The sequence below is a fragment of the Aedes aegypti genome, chromosome 1 (assembly GCF_002204515.2).
Source record: "Aedes aegypti strain LVP_AGWG chromosome 1, AaegL5.0 Primary Assembly, whole genome shotgun sequence".
In the NCBI taxonomy this organism is placed as follows: Eukaryota; Metazoa; Arthropoda; class Insecta; order Diptera; family Culicidae; genus Aedes; species Aedes aegypti.
Window position 1 is genome coordinate 177,417,144 of NC_035107.1, and position 18,214 is coordinate 177,435,357.

General features: G+C 40.3%; 3 protein-coding genes and 1 long non-coding RNA gene across 4 annotated transcripts in view; 1 reads left to right on the plus strand and 3 right to left on the minus strand.

Annotated features, from left to right (window-relative positions):
* The window catches only part of LOC5574598 (DNA damage-binding protein 1), a 58,402-nt gene extending 49,364 nt beyond the window's left edge, over window positions 1-9,038 (minus strand). The window contains exons 1-2 of the mRNA XM_001655181.2: window positions 8,845-9,038; window positions 8,407-8,555 (exon numbers count right to left, since the gene is read on the minus strand). Of these exons, the coding sequence (XP_001655231.2) occupies window positions 8,407-8,555; window positions 8,845-8,905 (210 nt within the window). The 5' untranslated portion in view covers window positions 8,906-9,038. The remainder of the gene's footprint in view (window positions 1-8,406; window positions 8,556-8,844) is intronic.
* A 637-nt stretch (window positions 9,039-9,675) lies between these two features.
* On the minus strand, window positions 9,676-10,401 carry LOC110674562. The gene is made up of 2 exons (XR_002498987.1): window positions 10,021-10,401; window positions 9,676-9,964 (listed from the first exon to the last, which is right to left on the minus strand). It is a non-coding gene; the product is annotated as an uncharacterized LOC110674562 (long non-coding RNA).
* A 2,760-nt stretch (window positions 10,402-13,161) lies between these two features.
* Window positions 13,162-14,658, plus strand: LOC5572715 (ATP synthase mitochondrial F1 complex assembly factor 1). Its single transcript, XM_001660482.2, has 2 exons — window positions 13,162-13,894; window positions 14,331-14,658. The coding sequence occupies exons 1-2, from the start codon at window positions 13,289-13,291 to the stop codon at window positions 14,595-14,597; spliced, it is 873 nt and encodes a 290-aa protein (XP_001660532.2). The 5' UTR covers window positions 13,162-13,288; the 3' UTR covers window positions 14,598-14,658.
* LOC110679468 (alanyl-tRNA editing protein Aarsd1-A) lies at window positions 14,594-15,976 on the minus strand. The gene has a single exon (XM_021854123.1). It carries the CDS (start codon window positions 15,891-15,893, stop codon window positions 14,694-14,696), a length of 1,200 nt encoding a protein of 399 aa, XP_021709815.1. The 5' UTR covers window positions 15,894-15,976; the 3' UTR covers window positions 14,594-14,693.
* Window positions 15,977-18,214: the final 2,238 nt, after the last annotated feature.

The following is an 18,214-nucleotide window of genomic DNA, read 5'->3' on the forward strand; positions in this document are numbered from 1 at the left end:
ATTGATTCTCTATTCCAAATACAAATTACATTTTTGAACAGAAGCTTGATAGAAGTATTAAAATAATCGTAGAACAAAATCTTAAAATAAAAGCTAGAAAAATTAAAAAATATACGAAAAATGTTTAATGAGTTATTTACTGAAGAAACGAATCCTGAATTCCTGAAAGATTGTCATAAAATATATAAATTCCCCAGTAAAACCTGAAAACGCTGATAAAATTGAGCAAGCAATCTGTATACGGTAATGGGAGGATATGTTGCAACATTGACGATGTCCTCAAGGAATTTCTATGAATCTTGAAGTTCTTGAGTTTCCGATGAAGTCTTATCCTTGAAATTTCTATTGGGTGATTCCTAAAAACAATCCAGTACATTCTTGCATGGATCTTTGGAAGGATTTGTATTCATCTTATGATGGGAGAATTCCTCGAAAATACTTCTGGAAAGATGACTTATATATTCTTGAGAAATATTTTCAATTCATATCTGAAAATAAAGAAAGTTTAGTTGAAGGAAATCGTTTATAATAATATACTTTGATAACAGCAACATCAGCAGTGACATTTTGACAATCAATAAGTAAACCACACATTGGTTGCTACGACCATCAGATATGGAACCACAGACTTGTTTGTTCGAACCGTGTAATATATGGGCGAACAGTTCGTTCATACAGAACCTCGAACAGTTCACGCGAATATTGAACGAATTTTTTGAGCGAACGTTCGTGCATTGCGCGCACTGTGTAATCAAGGCTTAAGAGTATATGGTTAGTGTTTTTGGTTGTGCCAGCTGGTCTATTCTTAGCTGATACACCCGAAAAAATCTATCATTGGATCTTAAGTAGTCGTGCTGTTGTATTCTGTACAACATAAGTGCAAGTACCTCGCGAAAACTGGAAGGGTTAACAGTGCCTGTTCGATTTTAGCAATATGACAGCAATTTTCATGTTTCCTAAATTGAACCATTCCAAAATTTAATGGTTGTTTTTATTAAAACTTGTATCACCGTATGACCACGAATTAAATTTACCTATTTTGAATATGGTAAGCCTTAAGAAGGCCTATAGAAACATTAAGATTGACAGGATTTGTGACTGACCATTTTTGTGTACATGGATTTCCGTTTTGCCAAATTCAAACCGAGTCAAAATCGAACGGGCACTGTACGATGAAAAGTATTCTTAGTAAACTTAGTATTCTTACGATCACTTAAACACTTGTTATACACTATCTCGGGAAACATTATCCTGTTTGTTGCGTAAAAGACTATGTTGGCATTCTACCGGGCAAATGCTCGCTGTCGCTTGTCGGACCTAAAAATAGAAAAAAACATCCTCTGTTTGCATTATACCGGGCAAACGCATGGATTTGCTGTTTGCATCACACTAAGCTCTTACGGTGAATTTCACCGTAATCCAGGGATTGAATCCTGAGAAAATTGAGAGAATCATTCACGTATCGCTCTCTGTAACTATCATAACATGCTGCACATTGTGAGAGACTGTTTATCGTATACTGCTACAACTTTGATCAGATTGGGGGGATAGTAGTGTATGATAAAACCCCTCCAAACATGCTCCAAGCCTGGAGGACACTATTGCTATTGGAAGTTCGTGGATTGTTTATCGTGCCAGTAAAGAAAAACGCCTATCCCCAACGGTAAAAAAGCGAGTAAAATGGGTTTTATCATCGCTCTCTCTTTGGGGCTCTCGCTCGCTGCTTCCATTTATCAGACTTGTTACACCTTGCGATACAATGACGATCGTGGACCGCAACAGATGGGATGTTTTTCTTTGTTTGCTTTGATCGTACTCCATACTCAAATGAGAGCGAATTCTTCAAAGCCTGCCGTAATCTCAACAGCTGAACAGTTCGGTGAAATAAAACACCGTAATTTCGTCGGAATTTTACGGATTCCGGTGATTTTTTACCGAATACTGTGAAAATTTACCGTATTCCGTTAATTTATTTTACCAAACCGTTCAGCTGTTGAGATTTCACAGGATTCCGTAAAATAATTTAAGTGTGATGACACCGAATAGATGCTATACACACCCTTCGGATATCGGAGACTTCGGCGGTCTTATGCCGCCTCAGTTCCTCTGTTTACTGACTCAGTTTACTGACATGACTGCATTTAACAAAGCATGGACTTGTTCTTTTCATATCCAAGCTTTATTCTTTAGGATTTTAACTGTAATTCGGCTTTCTGTGTGTCGGCTTTTTGTGATTCGGCCTTATACGATTCGGCCTTTTGTGATTCGGCCTTCTGTGCATTCGGCCTTTTGTGGTAGGCTAGAATGTATTCGGCCAATTGTGATTCGAAGACCACAAAACCAAGAAGTAAGGTGGTTCATGGCATACAGCAGGACAATCCATATAAATCTAAAAAATCGTCAATAGCTTGCCGTCTTCATGCTGACCGAAAATTGCTTTGTTGCATTGCTTGAAACCAACATCCCCGTGGTGGATTTCAATAACTTTATTTAGATTGGCCGACCGGAACATGTTCTGCAGTTAACTAAACCCAGAAGAGTCTTCAACATGATCACTGTTACCACCGAATAGTACAATAACTTTGAAGGATATTTGTAATCCAAATTTACTAGCACTAACAGTTGCAATTAGGAAAATTTCTTGGGATCTAGCATGGGATTTACTGTAAAGCTAAGTATGCTGTTTCGCTCAAGAAAAGTAAAGAAATTCCTTGATTGAAAGGGTCAAGAAATTTCCTACAGAGAGCCCCCTTTGAAGTGACATTTCTTCTCAACTGCGTACTGCCATCAGAAAAATGTGATTTTCTTGACCATTTCTTGGGAGAAATTTTTCACGCATCGAGATAGGCGATTCCTTTTCTTGTCAGTAGCAAACCGGCCTTAAACTTGAAAAAAATGTGTCAAGGTGCCTAAAAACATAGTAAGCCAGTCTCTCGTAATGGGACTGGTATGCGGGTACATTTGTGTTTGGCAAGAAAAATACTCGGATAACGAGTCCCATTGGATTCAATCTTAGATTAAGATATGGAAAACAACCACTATATTGTAGTTCATGAAGGTTTTATAATACTACAATGAATATGTGTTGAGTAATGCCACCACGATTTACTACTGTCAGCAACGGTAAAACGAAAACGTTTTGTATTATGTTTAGAAGCGTTTTTCTCGACATGATGATTTTCCTAATGGGACTGTATTGCGAGTATGGGCAGTAAAGCCCTGTCCCAATTTTAGTACCAAACGCTCAAGTTTAGGCCAAAAACACATGTTTACTAATTTTTTAATTTTTTTCGTTTGTTTAAGTCCAAAAAAATTTTGTATGTGTTTTTTTAGATTTTGTCACAACTCTTGGCTTAAACTCAAATTTTAAGTGTATTTTGTTTTCCGTGTCCCTTCCGAAATGTCAGATAGGACAACCCCGTGTTAAAACTAGTGATCCTTTATAGAGAGATAAGCGGAAGTAAAATTGAATGATTTGGCAACAGACCAGCAGTGCTGATTTTGCTCGGCGTCGAGAATAATATTATAACACGGACATGACTTCCTCGTTGCTATAAAGTGTATTTTGTTTCGTTATAGATCTTTGAGCTACATATCAAAACTAATAAACAGCCAAAAAAATCAAAAAATCAAAATCGCATTGACAAAAATTCAAAAAAGTAAAACATTTCATATCTTTGCTTCATGCAAAATTACTTTTACCGAAATAATTTCAAGCGGATTACATTACTCCTCAAGAAAAGTTCAAAACAAACATAACGCATGTTCGTTTGGCTCACACTTTGACAGCTCTCGCTGCTCGATTGGCTCACACTTTGACAGAAATGTCAGCTTCCGCGAATCTCTCTTATAGTGGTTATCACGCCCAATGGTATGAGTGCCCTAGTGTAGATGTAGTTGTGAACCTTAGAGGAAAACAATATGCACTCAGTCTAGAAAAACACCCAGAAACCGGGTGTAAATATTTCAAATTGGGTAATATTTCCATATGCATTTTGATAAGTCTGGAAAGTGTGTGCAAGTTTCTTTGAGGAAAACAAAAACAAACTGTGTATGACGAGCGTATGCTAGTCTACGTGTGTTCAAATGTCACTAAGCTCTATAAAAGATTTCTAGTTAAAACTAAAAGCTCTGCGGTGTTTTTGGCGACTAAGTGAACGTCAAACATGATCAAAAGTGTCAAGGTTCATTTATGGACCCAATTTTTTCAATTAAAGTTTAAATATGATAAAGCCATTATTTAAGCGGAAAAAATTGCTAAAATAGTTGCAGTAACATCAAAGACAAATTAAATACCTCCAAGTCCCTTGCAGTTGCCCAAAATGTTATGGCTCATAAGGTAATCTAGAATGCCGTTCAAAGTGTACAGCGATCTGTCAAACTTGGGTACCTTTTGCAGTACCGAGGAACTAAATGCAGTACTAGAAGTGGTACCCAATCTGAGCCCGAGTGGGACGGACCTGATAACATGCTCTTCCATGTTATTAATTAAAAACAAGATTCCATTAAACATTTTAGGACCCTATTGTTGTAGAGCTTGAATTTGCTGTATTTGATGCAATTATCATAATTAAACGATAGTTTTCAAGACATAATACTGTGTTTCCTATTTTTATCAAATCTATTAAATATTCCTCCTAGGACCTATGTACAAATGAGAGGCTCTCTTTGTTTACTTTCTCTTTGATCAATAACTGAGTCACATTAACCTCTTCTGTTGCGTTTTTTGTATGAAACGCTAGTCATGGAAATTGCCTTTCGATCTGTAGTGAAAAATTTCCCAAAAGCTTTAGTATTCCACTGTTATAATCGAAAGAGAGCGAGAGAGGAGAGAATCTCTCATATGTACATAGGTCCTTTAGTAATGTTTCGCGAGAATTGTTACATAGGTTAGTTGTTCGTGGCTCACTCAGGGGTTGCTCTTTTTCCGAGACAGACAGCAAGATAACCCTACATAAATAGCGAGTAGTAAGCGTAAGAATTATTACACCAACATACCCAGCATAAGAGAGCTATAATCTATATGTACTGTTCAGACCAGGGGTGCTCTAACGAAAATGAAGCGAAGCTAGTAGCGCGAGAAGAGAACTACCGAATCGATCACTAACTAAACTAATATTAAGTTCACTGAAATTCGTTCGTTAATGCTTTCCTTTCGTAGGAATTTTGTAATTTACTGAAATAAATTTACGGAATTACGATCACAGTTCTTCGACTGCGCAACAAAGAGTTTATTTTATTTTTTATCTTTCAACTTTTTAATGTTTTCGTTGAGTTTTTGTCTTCTGATTCTTTATATATTTATAGATATTGGGGCTACAATGGTTGGTAAATGGCTGGGCATTGGTACATCACGTACCTGAAGGAATGTAATTGGGGCTTGGTGTCAGGCCCTGCAAGCCAGCCGTAAAAAATCAAACAACGAATAATCAACGAGAGAATACCAACCGGGACAATCGGCGAAGACCTCACCGACGTAAAGGGACTAGCGATTGGAAGTTCGGTACGTGGAACTGTAAATCTCTCAACTTCAACGGAAGATCACCACATCAGACAGAATCACAATTCGACCACGTTCTGATTGATGGACGGCCCTTCTCCGACGTTATCGACGTCAGGACCTATCGTGGCGCTAACATCGACTCTTTTGGTGATGGTTAAACTGCGCCCAAAACTCTCCGTCGTTAACAACGTACGATACCGGCTCCGGTATGACCTAGAGCGGCTTAAGCAACCGGATGTCACAACTGCGTACGCGCAGCACCTCGAGGCTGCATTACCGGAAGAGTATGAGCTGAATGAAGCCCCTCTTGAGGACTGCTGGAGAACATTAAAAGCAGTCATCAACAATGCAGCTGAGAGCAATGTCGGGTACGTGGGACGGAGTCGACCTAATGATTAGTTCGACGAGGAATGTAATCTGCCTACAGGAGAAGAATGCAGAGTGGGCGGTCATGCTGCAGCAAGGGACCCGGCAGAACGTAGAACGTTATAGACGGAAACGGCAAGCTGCTGGTAAGGATGGTTTGGAACTGAACTCATAAAGATAAGTCCGGAGAGACTGGCCATTTGTCTATATCGGCTGATAGGCACAATCTGGGAAACAGAACAGCTACCGGAGGAGTGGAAGGAAGGGGTGATATGCTCCATCTACAAGAAAGGCGACAAGTTAGATTATGAAACTTTCGAGCGATGACCATTCTAAACGCGGCCTACAAAGTATTATCCCAGATCATCTTCCGTCGTCTGTTACCTGTAGTAAACGAGCTATCGGCCGATCGAAAACGGAACAGATCTTTACTGTAGGACAAACCCTCCAAAAACGTCGTGAATACCAAGTCCCAACGCATCACCTTTTCATCGATTTCAAGGCAACATACATCGACGTAGTATCGACCGCGTAGAGCTATGGAAAATCATGGACGAGAACAGCTTTCCCGAAAGGTGTGCAAAATTGTGTGAAGGTTTCAGATGAACACTTCAGTTCGTTTGGATCCCGCCGGGGACTACGACAAGGTGATGGACTCTCGTGCCTGTTGGTCAATATTGCACTAGAAAGTGTTATGCGGAGAGCCGGGCAGTCAATTTGTTTGCCTCGCGGATGACATGGACATTGTCGGCCGAACATTTGTAAAGGTGACAAACCTGTATACCCGCCTGAAGCACATGGCAGCAAAAGTTGGACTGGTGGTGAATGCGACCAAGACAAAGTACATCTAGCTGGTGAGGCCGAGTGCGACAGGGCTCGCCTAGGTAGCAGTGTTACGATAGAAGGGGATACGTTCGAGGTGGTTGACGAGTTCCTCTACCTTGGATTCTTGTTAACGGCTGACAATAACGTTTCCGTGAAATACGGAGGCGCATCATCAGTGGAAGTCGAGCCTACTATGGCCTCCACAAGAAGCTGCAGTAAAAAAAATCACACCCTCATGCTCGTGTGCTCATAAGGCCGGTAGTCCTCAACGGACATAAAACGTTGACGTTGCTTGGCCTGAGGACCTGCAAGCACTTAGAGTATTCGAACATCGGGTGCTTAGAACGATCTTTGGCGGTGTTCAGGAAAACGGTATGTGGCGGCGAAGCAGTGTTGTGAAAAACTCAATTTCTCATAACTCACGCTTGAGATTTTTTATGCGTGAGTTGTCAATCACGCAACTCAGCAGCCAAAATATCATGGATGAGTTGGCTCACCTTTTTGACTCATTGTCTCGTATTTCCACAGTTTACTCACACACGGCAATAATTTCTTGTTAGTCTGGTAAAATTATAGTAATCCTTTCAAACGAAATAACAACATTCGGGTTTCACGAGTTTTGCGACTGAATCATTTTTTACGGTTTGAGTTGATTGAGTGATTTCAAAATCTCAAGCGTGAGAGCGTATTGATTGAGATTTGAGTGTGAGTCTATCTGTAGAAGGTAGCCAAAGCTGGAAGGATACGATGGGCAGGGCACTAGCAGAAGGCGTGGAGCACAGCGCCTTCAAGTGCGCATCGATTTGGTGAGCGTGGGGTAAAACTGAGGATGGAGATGCGTCCACGAAAATATTGTGGCGTAAAATTGTTGATTCAGTGTTATCTGTTTAGATGTTAACTAAATCAATTAATGAATGAACTCTCTGAAAAGTTTAAACTCTCTACAACAGCAGCTTGTGTTTACCGGTGATTCTAAACATTCTGAGGTTTTACAATATTAAATTCGAGTGTTGCAATACTCGATTTTACGATTCCAGTTTCAGGCGGGTAGTTTATGTAAAATTGTGAAAAAGACGGATGATATATCGACCTATATTTTCAAGAACTTCAAGCATAAACGACAATTTTTGACACTTCTCTTCACCTGATTATCCTAATTTTGCTACTACATCATCCATCCGACCAGCTCTTTTATCCACTAAACTTTTAGGAAGTACTTATTTTGAGCATTGCTTAGGGATTTTCCTATAAATTAGCTCCAAAAATGTTTAGACGTAAATTCCGACACTTTTCCAGGAACTCTTCAACAAATTCTTCCAGAAGCCCCTCAATGCTCGTCTTGAAATATATTTCCTCAACATCACAAGAAATAATATCATAAACTGTTGCAAGTTTACGATAAGATCCTCGACCAGTGGGATCCGAACCCACGACCATCAGCTTGGATTAACTAATAAAGTTTTCTTCCTGAATTTTTGCACAAAATTGTTGAAAATGTGACTTTTGTCGAGTAACTATACTGCAAATGCATTTAAAACAGTGAATTTAAAGACTGGCTTTAAAAATATAACTCCAGCCCTGCAGTTCTTAATATTTTTAAACAAGACAATATTTGCATTGCCGAATGGGGTTTCGAAGGAACAACCAACAAAACTGATCAATGTTACCCCGTATTACGGTACCGAAAAGATTGATTCATGGTAGGTACTTACCGCTGGGCGGAACAACTTCATGACGGCAATCTTTCCATTGATGCCGATTTCCTTGATCGGACGCAAACCTTCCGGAGTGACGAGATAGATCTCCAGTCGGGAACTTTTGGCCACAATCAAATTCAAGTCGGTCGTCGACGTAAAGTTGCCTGAAAATGTATGCGTAGGAATTAATTTTTCGATTCAAATAATGGATTTATTACAAAATAGAAAACAAATTAAATGTTATGCCTGTTTGCAAAAGCAAAATAAACCAAAACTTGAAACCTATCCACCATAACCTCGAAAAAACATTACGCAAAAATAGATTCAAATCCGGAACGCTCAAAAGAGCAACATTTTGGGGCTCCATCTTTTTCTTCTACGCTTTGCTCTGCTATCAACCCGAAGTCAAGGCTACCGGAAGAAAATATCGCTTTTTTCCCCGTCGGAACTTACCGGTAACGCACGCCGTGACCGCCGTCGGCTTCTGGGCGGTCACTATGTAGTTATGAGCCATCGCAAAGCTGCGTTCCGGGCCTGCAGAACGGTATTTTCTTCGATTTCTGATGCGCTGTTCACGTTTTATGGGCGCCACTTGCGAAAGGAAAAACAGAACACTCACTCGCTGACTCTGCCGGGGACTCGATGGAGAAGAAAAACGTTTTCGGTGCGCGGATTTCACGCACACACTGGCAAATTATAACGTCCAAACGTCAGTGGTAGGGATACTCAATTTTTAAGCAAGTCGGCGTAAAACTTGGAAAGGACGTTTTCATGGTTTTCATGTGACAGGTTCGTCTATGGACTTATTTATCCACGGTCTTCTTTTATCCTCGACTTTCTTTTTCTTTTCTGTTCTAAATGCGCGCAATGTTTACATTAAATGACATCCAGACCATCATCCGGACAACGAATGTTCACCGGATGAACACGAAGTGGATGAATGCACAACGAGATCGTCCATTTTTCGTAAACACGGCCCGCAGTAAAGGTTTTCTTCCCGCTGAAAGTTGCAGAGTGACGTCATCGTAGATAAGTTCATAGTGGTTATCACGCCCAATGGACCAATGCACGAGTTCATTATTTGACGTTTGAGCGGTGCCGTGTTATTTACGTGACCATGGCAACTACACTGAACAAAATCTCCCGCCATAAATTGAATGATTTTTGCTTCATCCGAGCCCCATACCTATTTTCAGACACATTTAGGATGATTTTCATCGTTGTTGAAATCATCTGTTTACAAATAGCATCGGATGAAAATCATACAATCATGGAAGGGTTTTAATCCACTTAAAAGATACGCTACATTGAATGATTATCTTACGCGAATGTAAACAACCCCTTCTATATGATAGTTAATATTGAATAATACAAATCCAAAATAAATAATCGCTAATCAGGTTCCATGAACAATTGTTTAGTTTTATTCATATATGCAGATCCAATCAAACACCTTAATTATAATCTATTAGGTTCAGTTCGGAATCTCCTGCAGGAACAGATACCACGCTGAAACTCCATAAAATCGATGATGATAATAGAAACATCTGGGTAGAGTCGATCCTTAGACAAGCTAGAAGCAAATAAGCAAAGATAATTCTGGATAATTTTATAGAAACATGCAATTACCTGTAATATTGACGAAGAGGTACCGAACCAACCACGCTGTTGCCGCCACGTTTTTACTACGTTTGACAAGGATGATTTGCTATCTTGCATCATTAGCTTACCGTATGATGTTTTGAACAATGATTGAATGATTTTCGATTTGGGACATGGAAGAAAATAAAATCCCCCATAAGCTGGATGTTATTCATTTCAGCTACAATAATTCATCTACCTACTTATTGTCATATGGATGTATACTGAAAATCATCAAAGAACTGAATGATTTTCATTGAATAGATGGTGGTTGCATCATATTCCATCAAATCATTCAAAATAACGAATGTGGATATTTGCAACCAAGTGAATTATGAATCATTCAAAATAAGTCGGGATCTTTCGTTCAGTGTACTGAATTCGGCACCGCTCAAACGTCAAATTAGTGAACTCGTGCATCGGTCCATCTTATGTTTTAGTTTCGGATATTGCCATTTGGGTAACTAATCCAATTCAAAAACCTTCAAACTCCCCCTTTGGCAATAGGGCGGCTGAAAAGGTGGACTCCGGCTATGGGGGAGCGCGAAATAGATCACATCGCCAGATTGTTGGCGTGCTCAATGAAGAGGCAAACATGTCTTTAATCTTGTCTTTAATAGTAAATTGTTTTCTTGTCGAAACTTCTGATTCCTAGACACCAAATTGAAGCGGCAGCTGTATAATTGTTATGAAGGAGTAGGTTCAAAAGAAGCTGTTAGGGCCCATTCACAAATGTCATAACGCTGAAGAGGGTGGGTGGGTGTCCTTAAAGCCTGTCCACGATAAATTTCGGACACGGATGGCGGGTGTACCACAGAAAGTTCGAGAATTTTACAGAAAGAAGGATTAACATCCTTGTCAACTGTTTATTTTGTAGATATAACTCTTTTATTCTGAAATAAACAATAGGGTCCTAAAGCCCTGTCTCAATTTTAGTACCAAACGCTTAAGTTTAGGGCAGAAACACATGTTTACTCAATTTTTAATTGATTTTCATTGGTTTAAGTACAAAAAACATTTTTTTATGATTTTGTCACACCTTTTGGTTTAAACTCAAATGTTGGGTATATTTTGTTTTCCGTGTCCCTTCCGAAATGTCAGATAGGAACAACCCCAGTGTTCAAACTATATGCCCTGTGGCATTTTTGTCGAAAAAGTGAATGTCAAACAAGATCACAAGTGTCAAGGTTCATATTCGAAACCATTTTTAAAATTGAAGTTTAAAAATGTTATAGCCGTTATTTGAGCCGGAAAACTTGCTAAAGTAGTTGCAATAACATGCTCTTTCGTATTATTAAATAAAAACAAGAATTCATTAAACATTTTAGGACCCAATTGTTTTTGTTGAATTATGAGTAACTTTTTTTTGCTGCCATTATTTGGGTGTCCGAAATTTAACGTGGACAGGCTTTAAGATGTTAGAGCTCACATAAAATTCGAAAATATTCATAAAAAAATATGTTACGAGGGGGTGGGTGGGTGTCAAAAATGGCCATTTTTAGCGTTATGAAATTTGTGAACCTACCCTTATCTTACGGTTTTTTCTTAACAAGGTTGTGGTTTATAGAAGGGTGTTTGCAATGCCGTGAAATAAAATGGAGTTGATGAAGACTTGAACCTTTTTATTTTAATGATTCATTTCTCGCATAACCTGTGATCTCGCCCTAAAAGCCATTGGTAACCGAGTGTATAGCTTGTTGTTACCGAGCAAACGAATGGATTTACACGTTATTCAACGTTGCTGCGATGCAGAGAAGATCCTCCTCTATCTCCCAGTGGTAATAGTTTTCATCCTGAAGCCTGATTTGCTGCTGAACAGGAATCGCTAAAGAAATTTCTCGCCGATTCCTTGCAGAAATTTGTTACAGCGACTCCCGTTTGAACTAACAGTTCTTTTCAACTGCGTACTGCGATCATAAAAAAGCGCTTCCTTGATCGATTCCTTGCAGAAATTTTCCATGCATCAAGATAGGCCAAGTAATTACTTGTCAGCAGCGAATCAGTCTTGATCCATTAATTTGCTTAGAAACAAGGTGCTACACACTCGGTTACCAATGGCTTTTAGGGCGAGATCACAAGTTATGCGAGATTTACTTAACCACACTTGAACAAATAAACACAGTTGTTCGGGATCTCCGAGAGACCTTTGTTGTGGTTAATTTTTGAATATTTCCATCTAGACTTGATGTAGATTTATATTCGCCACCAGTTAAGCGTACACTCGATGTGGTCGAGAAGAATGTTACAATTAATCCAGATTTTAAGGAGCACTGTTTTTTAGGAACGTAGAAATATATTCCTGATAAGCAATTTTTATCTTCTCCAAGTTGTACGCAGGGATCTTCCTTGAATAAATCAGATGCCCAATAGCTCAAAGACCCCTGAGCACCGTCAGTCAGGCTTTCAAATTTTATATATTTTCAGTTCGAACCAACTACTTCATAACCTGAAACAAATAAAATATGCGATTAATTGCAAAATATAAGAGAAAACTTATTTTTGTTCAAAACTTTCAAAACAAACAATGGCGCGTTGCTATATGGCAACACCAGTCCAGGGCTAAGTTGATGTGAATGTCCAAGAAATGCATTTGATGCAAACTGATGCACATTTAATGTGCATTGAACAAGTGATCCACCCCTCGGCAGCGCCCCATAGGTGCCGCTATATAACGACGGATCCTGTCGTCATCCAGGTTTTTAAAAGCGCTAAAGACCCAAACGCAATGATAGCGGAACCGGTTCGCCAGCATGAAGCACACCACCTCGACTGAGCTGTCAACGAATGAAAGTAGCCAACAATCAGTCTACAAGCACTACTGAGAAATAGGAATTGAAAATGTGGTGAACAATATAGGCCTTCTCATGTGACAGATCCGTCTATGCATTTGTTTACATCGGTGGAGGACCAGTGCTAACACGGGCATGTCATTTTCATAGAAGAACTGTCAAAGGCTTCTCGATCAGCTGATTTGAAACTTCATGTGAATAGGCCTATTCACATCAAATTTTCTCAGAATCAACTATCTGAGGATTGGCCCTTTTGAAATGGTTATGCGGGTTATGCGAGCAATCATTGAATCTGTCGTTTAATGGCAAGAGAGGGTAGTCTAAATTGTCAAAATTACCAAAATAAAAATCTTGTTTGATTCCGTAATCGCACTTTGCACGTTCTGAGTGCCCGGGCTAGTTCAGTGAGAATATTTGGAATAAGTTGTGTTAAATAGTTGAAATATCATTATTTACTGCATTATTCAATGGCCTTACTCTGGACACGGCCGGGAAAACAGTGCTTAAGTGTGATTGCCCATAACCAACTTCCAGCGGTTGCAAATTTTCGGTCGTTCAGAATGACGGCCCGCCAGCGCTCTGAAAAGGTTTTGGAACACATGAAGGAATCGAATCCCTACTTCGAGAAATACTCACGGAAAATCGCAGCCGTTCAGCAAAGTTCGCCGGAAGAGTTTTTGGCCAAACTGGAAAAGGTGGAGAAGGAAAGCAGTAAGCCGAAATTTGGCCCTTCGGAACCGGCCCGTGACTATTCCGGATTATTGAAGCCCAAAGCACCATTGGCAAAGAAACCGCAGGATGATACGGCCCAGAAAAAGTTGGGAGACCTCATGAAGCTGGACTTGATTGAGCAACGTAGTCCAGAGGAAATTCAGCAAATTTGGCTCCAGTACCACCAGGGAAAGGAAGTTATCTGTGCAACGGTTCCGCTGGAGAAATACGACTTGATGATGGAACGAGCGAAAAAGTATCCGATGTTCATTTTGCCAATCCCGAGAAGCCAAGGATATGAATTCATAATGTTGCAATTTTTCGCAAATACCATCCATTTCACTCCGTTGATCAACTATCAGGTAAATTATTAGTTTTTTCGAATTGTGGTGACCTCTAATGTCGTGTCATGTTATTATATAGTCTTAACAGAGATCTTGGAGAGAAAGCGCTCGTTCTTATTTTAAATTTCCATCAATTTGTCCGTCTGTCCCGTCGTCAAGATCTTTTCCTGTTGCTGTTTGTCGTCTGAAGTCCAGTCGTCCAGCCATTCATTTACCCATCTGCCCGTTCGTCAAGATGCGTCCCTATTACCGTTCGTCGTTTGAAGTCCCGCTTATCCTGTCCGCTTGTACATCCATCCAGTGTTGACCGTCTGCCAATAAAACCATGGGAGGTCACCACAATGCCAATGCTTTTTATAATGTTTGTTTTCAACTTCCCATCTTTCTCAAAAGTGTAACAATCAGTTCCTTAAATAGTATGAGATAATAAGTTCAATATTATTTCTAATTCCAGGTGCACAAGGAAAACGCCCCCGAGTGTTTGAACATCACCTTGTATACAGAGCTACGTGAAAAGGGTCTGGTTCTGATGCGAGGTGAATACGATACCAAAGTCATCAACGGCCAGGAAGCGCAATGTTTAGCCAACCAACTTCAAATGTACTACAGCCAGCAAAGTGAATCGAAGCTGGGACTGTTGGAAACGTTTACCAACAAACCGGAACATTTCAAACACATGGATGTGATCGAGGAACTGAACAATTTAAAGATTGGCGGTTAACAATTGCCCTCAACAAAAAGCTAATAGTAAAACTTTATTGAAACCTCAAGTGGGTTATATAGTTTGACTGGCTATTTATTTCTCCGAAACATTCTCTTATCCAAAGTGCTCTGTAAGGATTTGTTCGCATTCCGGGATTGCTTTCAAATTGTTCACTTTGGCATTATATCTGGTACCTTTGCCACTACCTTTTCCATCCAGAGCTTTGCAAATTGCGTCTCCTATCTTGGCAATATCATCCGGCTTTCCTTGGAGTACCATCTGACCTTTTCGGGTTTCATCGCCATTTGTTAGGAAGAAGAAGCACTCCGACATGTTAACATTTCTCAAAAAGGTACCGATGAAGTCCGAGTCCATTCCGTCCAGACGATGAACGCTGAAGAATCTGGGTTTAGGGTTCAAAGCATTTACTTTTGCCACCTCTACTAGAGCAAGTTCATTTGTGAATTTTTTGCAAACTTTCTGCGAGTTTTTGATCGTTGTCTGCATTTTCTTAATGAGATCCACGTGCGACAGTGGTCCTCCGTTTAGCAAAGTGTTGAATTGAATTTCTCGCTCGTAACAATCTCCGAGCTTCTTCAGGACACGATTTCCGACCAGAAAATGAACCAGACATTTGCCCTTGCTTTTTTCAACGTTCAGAAATTTAATTGCTTGAAGCTGGGCTAGATTTTTTACATGTGTGCCACAGCACATGTTGCTTTCGATTCCATCGATGGTCACAACTCGAAGAGGCCCACTAACGTCCTCCGGAAGCCCACGAGTCCGAGTCGCGTCCGACTTCAAAGCTGGATCATCCGGTTGATAAACTTTAACATCTACAGGGGTGCAGTCCACTATTAGTTGGTTGCAAATTGTCTCCACTTTTACCAGTTGCTCCTTGGTAACGTCCTTGGTATCCAAATCCACAAAGGAATCTTCCGATCCCAACCACCAGGACTTGGTGCTGTATCCGAATTCCCGGTCGAAAATGGCTGTAATCAAATGTTGGCCAGAATGCTGCTGCATGTGATCGAATCGACGGTCCCAGTCAATCTTCTGGTGAACTTCTTCACCAACTTGAAATGGCACTTCCTCCCCATCCAGAAAGTGTACTGCGGTCGCTCCCTTACGGATAACATTCCGGACTTCAGTTCCGTTCAGCCAACCGTGATCCGAGGGTTGGCCGCCGCCTTCCGGGAAAAGTACGGTGTCTTCGAACGTAACTTGGAATCCGCCACTGACGACCTTTTCACAAGCTACCACCTTAGCGGTGTATTCCTTTAGAAAACTGTCCTCCTGGCACTTGAACACCATTTTTAGCTAATAATTTCTGTAATCTCATAAAAATCTTGGAAAAGCAACTGATAAAAATATTTACATCAGAATTTGCAAAAATCATCATCATCATCATGGAATCATCAACATGTTTTCATATGCACGCTCGTTCAAATCTACTCAAAAGCGAGTACACGGAGAAATCTCGCGTAACAATTCTAAAGGGCCAATGATCAAATTGTACACAAATCGATACCATTCGATAGCATCTCCCAACACCCACAAACTATGCAAACATTGGCAACATAATCATAAAACTTATCGTTATAAACTCGATTTTTAGAACGGTCAATAACCGTTTTTTTCCAAATCATTAATTGGCCCCCTGCTTGAAACGGCCAATGATCGGTTCTCGCTCTATCAATCGGCAAACTGCAGGCTTTGGAAAATTTAACGATCATTGACACACGAGCCATAATTTCATCCCATTCATTCACCTACATTCATGCAACACCCATGACATTTACCGTTCGTGGAAGATAACGTGCCATGAACATAAACAAGACAGACACACACCACTCACTATTTGGCGCCGATCACTCGATACGACTCGATACTGTTGCAGTCTGTGAGTGTTGCTGCTCTCGAACGCTCTCGTGCTACGTACCAAACGAGAGAGTGAATGTTTACATTCATAGGGCTCTCCGAATGCGATGTGCCACGAACTGTAACACTCTCCGAATATGGTTCGATCGGCTTATTCTGATCGAAATCCAAACACTGGAAAACTGTCATTGGCCTTAGCATGGTGAGAGGCCAATAAGGATATCCATGAGACAGCTGCGATCAGCTGGTTTTTTTGTTTGCCACGAGTTTTTGACGTTTCGCGATCGGAGTGACCGTTCGATTACAAAGTAAAATGTTAAGCTCTGATTACACTCGCAAGTTTTGTTTACCCTTTCGTTTCGGTTGCATGCAAACTTTTAGCTGTCAGTCCTATCACGGAAAGTCCTCATGGACAGCCATATGACTCTCTCTTGCTCATGGGCCTTTTCACATGACGTTTCAAATCAGCTGATCCGGAAACTCTTTGACAGTTCTTCTATGAAAATGACAGACCCGTGTTAGCACCGATCCTCCACCGATGTAAACAAATGCATAGACGGATCTGTCACATGAAAAGGCCTATTCATTGAAAACCGAAAAGGCCTACACTGTAAACTCGGCATTACTCTTTAATGTGGGAAAAATACCCATTATTTTCTGATATATGGAAACGTCAAATAAAGGGTACTTTATTTTTTCGAATAAAGGGTATTTTATGCCCATTTATATATTCCGTCTATTTACCCTTTAATGGGTGAAAAAATTCTTGCATTCCCGGTATGGGAAATTTTTGACGGGGTTGGTGGTCTGATGGCTACCGCTTCTGCTTCATATGCAGAAGGTCATGGGTTCAATCCCAGGCCCGTCCCTTTCCTCGTACTTTGTAGTTGTATATCTCTCACTTGCTTCTATCTTTCATTCTAATATCACACTCAAACTATTCGTTCATAGCAAACGATAGAACCAGAGACATACAAGAAACCGTTTCCCTAACGCTTCCTACTTCCACGCGCACGCCTTTCTTACGCCTGATACATAGGCAGTCTGCTAACCACAAAAGCAAACCTCTCTGCCATGCCTTTCCCCCAACCCATACACTCCCGCATGAACTGGCGTGGATGCAGTGGAATATACGGTCTACGTGGGAGCCAGTTCAATGCATTATCAATTCCTCCCCCTTCCCCTCATTGATCTGCATTCTGACGTGGCAGGTGCCATTGTTGCCTAAAAATAGAGAAGATCACCAGCACTTATACACTGAGAATGCCTGTTAGTCCCAAGCAGTCATTCGGTTGGTTCCTTGTGTAAGTGGAGCTGATCTAGCGATTCTGGAGTGCATCCACGGGCGACCAATCAAGCTCAAGCTCAAGCTAATGGGTGAAAAAATTCTTGCAATTTTGCATATTAGATTCACGGAACAGCGTTTGTTGTTCTTTAGATAGTTAATATTAGAACAGGAATAAGCATTTAAAAATGCGGATACGTCGAAGGTAGGTTACTTTTCTTTTCACGTCATCTATCTAAACAAACAATAACATATTTTATAGAACGACTGCTGCCCAATACATCCCGTTACATGTCCCGCTGCATAAAACTACCAGGAGCACCAGCCCCATTAAGCGTGCTGAAGAAAGGATTGACAAGAAAATAGGATCAGAATTGTTATTGTAAATATTTTATTAAATAAATCTTTCTTGTATTTATGAGTCTTGAAGCTGATGATTATATGTATACGAAAATGAACATTAAAATTA

What these genes read in the sequence shown, in the direction of transcription:
- LOC5572715 (XM_001660482.2), top strand. Translation starts at nt 13,289, where the DNA reads ATGGCCTTACTCTGGACACGGCCGGGAAAACAGTGCTTAAGTGTGATT. An exon ending in CTCCGTTGATCAACTATCAG is followed by an intron (nt 13,895 to 14,330) that starts GTAAATTATTAG and finishes TTCTAATTCCAG; the next exon opens with GTGCACAAGGAAAACGCCCC.
- LOC110679468 (XM_021854123.1), bottom strand. Translation starts at nt 15,893, where the DNA reads ATGGTGTTCAAGTGCCAGGAGGACAGTTTTCTAAAGGAATACACCGCT.